The 6,000-nt window shown below is 35.8% G+C and overlaps 1 protein-coding gene across 1 annotated transcript in view; it reads right to left on the bottom strand.

Moving 5' to 3' along the window:
- Positions 1 to 39: 39 nt before the first annotated feature.
- IL16 (interleukin 16) overlaps positions 40 to 6,000 on the bottom strand; it is a 168,749-nt gene continuing 162,788 nt past the window's right edge. Inside the window, exons 20-21 of the mRNA XM_044662513.1 lie at positions 1,736 to 1,861; positions 40 to 555 (exon numbers count right to left, since the gene is read on the bottom strand). Of these exons, the coding sequence (XP_044518448.1) occupies positions 350 to 555; positions 1,736 to 1,861 (332 nt within the window). The 3' untranslated portion in view covers positions 40 to 349. The remainder of the gene's footprint in view (positions 556 to 1,735; positions 1,862 to 6,000) is intronic.

Raw genomic sequence — 6,000 nt, 5'->3', positions numbered from 1 at the left:
ATTAAAACAATTTTAAAATCAGAAAATGGCTTTTGAAGTGAATTAAATTTATCTATCTTTATTATACCATTGTATCTCCAATATGATCTCTATATATGTATAGTCTTTTTACAATGTCTATACAGTTTGTATGATGAGCTGTTGCAGAATATTGAGATTCTGGAGGCAGTTATGGATCTTCATTTTCTGGACAACCTGTTGTTGGATGGTGTCCCAGAAAGTTGATGATATCCAGCAATTGCCAGAGTCAAGCATCTGGACTTTCCCAACATCTGCACTATGGGAGAAGAGGTCCTGAGAGAGAACAATTTGAGGGAGGGAGATGTTTGTTGCTCCAGCTCTACAGCCATCAATCCTTCCCTTGGGACTGTTCAGAAGATTTGGCCAGGGAGGGATGGAGTCCTTTTTTCCTGATGACAGCTGTGATGGGCCCATCAGGTAAAGACTTGATAACATTCCAGGCTTCAAAACGAGTAAGTCCTTGCATTGTGGTGGTGTTAAGCTGCAATATTTCATCTCCTGGCTGAACTGCATCACTTTGTTCTGAAGCTACCCCTGAGAACAGGGAAAAAAGATTTGATGGGGAGAGGTTATTCTGACATTTTACTTGGAGAAGAAAGCAACTGAGAGGATAAATATATGCCTCAAAGAAGCCAGGGAAAGTCTAAAGAAAGCAGAAAGCAGATCTACAAGAAATTTTCCCATTAAACTAAATGCATGCTAACACAACTCTAAGACTATCAGGATTATTCAAAAATTGGAGTCCACTTTTCCTAGTGTTTTTGGTAAATGGGACAATGCCCTATTATATTGGTAGCTCCTTGAAAGCAAGGATTCTCTTTTGCTTTTCTTCGTGTCTCCAGGGGTTAGCACAAAGTCTGGCACATATTAGGCACTTAATAAATGTTTGTTGACTGACTGACGAAAAATGCAATTTTTCATAATTCTGAAGCCTGAGTATCCCTTGGTACCAGAAGTTAAGGCAGCCTCCTGGCCAGAGTGTATGTTTAGGAGACTGGATGGGTTTTTAGGCACTTCTAAGCTCCCAATGGTCCCAGGGGAACTGGATCCCCTGAAGTGGATTAAAAATCCTAAAGACTAAAAGGAGACAATTCATTCTTTCACATTCTAACAATAATATCCCTCCTCCTTCTGCCTACAGAAGTGCCCTCTTGCTAATCAAAGTATTCCAGATGCCTATGAAGCCCAAGGACAAGGAGACGTGGGAGAAGGACTTCATACAAAATCACCCAAGGCGATTGTATTCTCACATATGTCTCCTAAATCCAGATTATGGACAGCATAAGGTGTAGTGAAAAGAGCACTGGACTAGAGATCAATAGGCAAAGGTTTAAGTCCCATTCCAACCATATACCAGATGTGGGAGGGACCTTGAGCAAGTCTGCTTTCCTTATCTGTCAAATGAGGTGTTGAGGCAAGATGATTTCTAAGTTCCCTTCCATATTGAATATTTTATGACTATCTCAAATAGTGTAATACTCAACTGCCCCTCAAAGTCAGTACATCAGTAATGATTTCAGCTGGGCTATGTGGCCAACACTGTGCTAAGAAATGGTATCTCAACTCCAGAAGCTCACATTCTAATAGGGAAGACAATCTTCAAATAAATATTTATGAATTGGAACATGTTAAATGATTTCCAAGAGGTGTTTTTTTTTTTTTTTTTTTTTTTAATGCCCCCAGGAGAAAGCCTGGCACCCTACTAGTTCAATACCTTTGAAAATCCTGTTAACCGAGATAGGCTTATCTCCATGAATTGAGCCTTTTCCTCCTTCCAGACTGAATCCTAAACCAGCAGAAGTCTTTTCCAGAGTGACAGTACAGATGGTAACTTCAGTTGCTGAGGAAAAACAGAAGGTCATGTAAGGGAAGTTTAGTCTTCTTCCAGGCTATCTATTGAGACATCATTGGCAAGACACCAACCAGCTGCCCTGCACATTTACTGGCCATCATACTCCCTTCACTCATTTTTCCACCATTTTGACAAAAGTATCTTCACTTATAATGGCACTAACTTCCTCCAGTGGGAGGCTAGGGGTTGGGTGTGTACTGTTTGGGACTAAGACAACCTCTGAGATTATATTTCCACCCACTCTTCCCAGACCATAAAGACTGTCTCTTAAGCCCTAGGGCTTTTTGCCCTAGGTTGTCAGACTCTGATGAATAAACAGCCTAAGCTCTTCTTGGATCTCCACTTGAAGAGAAGTCTTGTCTTCTGAGACATTCAAGAATTAGCTCCATAATTTGCACCATTCTCAGTTCTGGATATCTTAATCCTGGAACCCTATCACCCACTCTGGCCTCTAGTTTTTTAGGGAAGACTCAGTGTAATATAATTTTAAGTATGTGGGACTTAGAATTAGGAGATATGTGGGGCAGCTGAGTAATACAATGCATAAGGACTTTGGTTCAAATCTGACCTCAGACACTTGCTAGCTCTGTGACCCTTGGGCAAGTCACTTAATTTTGATAACTTATTTGATAATGAACCTTGCCATTCTTCTGTCTTAGAATTAATACTAAGACAGAGCATAAAGGTTTTTAAAAAAAGAATTAGGAGAAGTAGGTTCATTTCCTAGCTCTATTCTTTAATATCTGGATGACTTTGGGTAACGGATTTACTTGTGCTGAACCTCTATTTTCTTTCTTTTATTAAAAAAAAGATTCTACTGATGCCTTTTATCTTTATATCTGTCACTTCAACATTGTCCTCCTCCCCCTCACTGAGTCCTTACTTATGACAGAGAAAAATAAGTAAGCAAAAATTTCCATATCTGACACAAAGTATGTAATATTCTGTCTAGGTTGCCACTTTTCCATTGATAGGGGAACATTATACTTCATTATCTCTTCTCTGATTCATTAGTTTTTTTAGTTACTCTGAGTTCAACATCTTAGTGAATTTTTTATTGACATCATTGTAGTCATTATGTACAAGTTCAAGTTATTATCTTGTTTCTGTTTACTTCCTTCTATATCAGTTTATATAAATCTTCCTATTTTTCTTTGAATCTGAGAGATGTGAATTACATCTCCAACCCTTTTTATATGGTCCCAATCAAATCACCTCTCCCCTAGGGATTTCTTAAATTCCTCATTTGCAAAATAAGTGAGTTGGATCAGATAATTTCTGAAGTTTCTATAAGCTCAAAAAATCTCTGAATCTAATACTAGTATAAAATCTAGGCATTAGTTGAGCCCATAAAGGATACATTAATATGTGTGTACATGATATATATATGTATATATATAATATATTTTATGTGTGTATCTCTGTTGTATATTATATTGCATATATAATGAATCCTTTATTATGTGGTTACAATAGGACCTCATTTTATGCAACCAATACATCCCAAGACCCTTTATGTACATTGGAAATTGAGCAAAATAATGAATCCAATTATTTAATAAATATTTCTTATATGAACATTATCAGAGTTATTGGCATCACTACACCTGTACTTTGGGGCCATTATTAACTAAACAGCATAAATGAAACAAGAGAAGTACTGCTTTGACAGAGATAGAACTTATAATCGAGAACTCCAGACAAAGAATAATGTAGAGCTAAAGTTCACTGTGAAACTAATATAAATGACTTACAGTAATGTTCCCCAGAGCAAGAATGAATGTGAGTGGATGCTGCAAGACCATGGAATTAAGGAGTTTATTTTGTGAATTTCTCTGCCTTTATTTTTTTGATTGCCAATCACATACTTGAATTTGTGCATTGGGTTTATGTAAAATGAGATCCTACTGTATATGTGTATGTATAAAATGTGTATGTTAAAAATAAATGTATATGTATAAAATGTAAAATTATTGCATATAAATACCATTACATTTATAATTTCACTATGTGTCTGAACATATATATATATACATGTGTATGTATTTATTGGTTTATACATGCATACATGTGAATGATTTTTCCTTTTACGTGGAATGAGAAATAACTAATAGAGGCCTGCCCTAGCACAAAAGCCTCTCCTCAAATAATGGAAAGCTCCTTATAACCTCCCCAGCCCATTCCCTGTAAAACTTCAAATCTCACCTCCAGTCTATTGACTTCAAATAGATTTGCTGCTGAAAGTCTACTTTTTATTTAAAGGATTATTCTGGGAGGAAGATTAATGAGCCCACATTTAAGAACACAGTTCCCACCATTACCAGATAGTAGAGATGAGCTCCAAAAAATATTAAACCAAATTTCTGATACGTTAGAATAAAGTTATTTGTTTATATCTAGACTTTATCCATTCCTGAAGTAGAGATGTCTGAGAATTCTTATAAAATTAGGATATCCAATTTACATAAACTTTTGGAATCAATCAAGCCTTTGAGGTTGGGGGAGGCCATTCCCTGGGAAAATATTGTAAAGATGACCTTGTTTAAAAAATAAATTTAGTTTAAAAATCAAGAGATTTTGCCTCTCTCTTCGAAGTTGAGCACCTGTGTGGTAATGCTCAAACATCAGCTGGTCATTCTAAAGATTCTGTCTTGGGCCATAGCCTAGGGTTCCTGCCTCATTATGGACCACTACCTATGATTGAATTTAGCTTGATTTACCTATCAATATATACTAGTATCTGGGTTTCTTAATCACTCAGGACACTGACATTTATTGAGCATGTACTATGTGCCAATTACTATGCTAAGCACTGGGGAAATCCAAAGAAAGACAAAATAGTTCCAGCTCACAAAGGGGCGCATGAAATAATGGGGGAAACATGGAAACAGCAACTATGAACAAATAAGATATATACAGGATGAATTGGAGATAATCTAGGAGGGAAAGCATTAGCATTTAGAAGCAAAAGAAAGGTTTCTTATAGAAGGTGAAACTTTCGCTAACACTTGAATGAAGAGAGAGAAGCTAGGAGGTGAAGCTGAGAGAGAAAGTCCTAGCCACTGGAGACAGCTAATGAAAACATTTGTAGTCAAGAGATAGAATGTCCATTAAATAATGTCAAGTGAAATGAACAGAACCAAGAGAATGTTATATATAGTAACAGCAATAGTGTTTGAAGAATAACTATGAATATCTACCTCCAGAGAAAGAATTGATAAAGACACGTATGTATTACATGGTTTTACATTTATATTTATATACACACACATATATATACCTATACTGACACATGTATATATACATACATGTATAAAATGCAAAATTATTGCACAAGAATTTTATTACATTTACATTTTCACTATGTGTCTGAACATATATGTACATATATACATGTATGTATATATGTACATATATGTATGTGTGTGTGCGAAAATGTGTCAAATAGTGGCCTTCTCTAGTGTGGGGTAGGGAGAGAGATAAAAGCTCAAATTTTAAAATGTAATAAAATAAATAAATAAAATTTACTTAAAAAATAAAATAATACAGAAAAAGAGATGGACTGTTTTATATGAGGAATGGTAAGGGGGATAGTGTCATTTGATCAGAGAATACATGTTAGGGGGAAGAGAGGGATGTATAAAAAGACAGAAAAAAGAGAAAAGGGCCAGGTCATGGAGGCTTTTACTTTTTAAAGATATTTTAGCAATTATGTGTAATAACAAATTTCCACATAAGTTTTCTGAAGTTGTATGATCTGATTTGTCTCCCTCCTCCTTCTCAGAGCTGGCAAGCAATATGATCTGGGTTATACATGTGTTATCATGGAATTATATTTCTATACTGATCATTTTTAGTAAGAGAATAATCTTATAAAACCAAAACCTCAAAATAAAAACCCAAATAAACTTCAGTGAAAAGCCATATGCTTTGATTTGCATTTCCGCTCCAATAGTTCTTTCTCTGGAGGTGGATAGCATTCTTTGGCATAAGTCCCTCGGAATTGTCCTGGATCACTGTGTTGCTGAGAGTAGCTCAGTCAATCACAGTTGATCATTATGGAATGCTTTATAAGCCTCAGAATTTAATATTGTATCCCGCAAGTAATAGAGAGCCACTAGAATTTA

The sequence above is a fragment of the Gracilinanus agilis genome, chromosome 2 (genome assembly GCF_016433145.1).
Source record: "Gracilinanus agilis isolate LMUSP501 chromosome 2, AgileGrace, whole genome shotgun sequence".
Classification (NCBI taxonomy): domain Eukaryota; kingdom Metazoa; phylum Chordata; class Mammalia; order Didelphimorphia; family Didelphidae; genus Gracilinanus; species Gracilinanus agilis.
The sequence above is the reverse complement of the archived record's forward strand: the minus strand, read 5'-3'. Positions and strand labels throughout refer to the sequence as shown.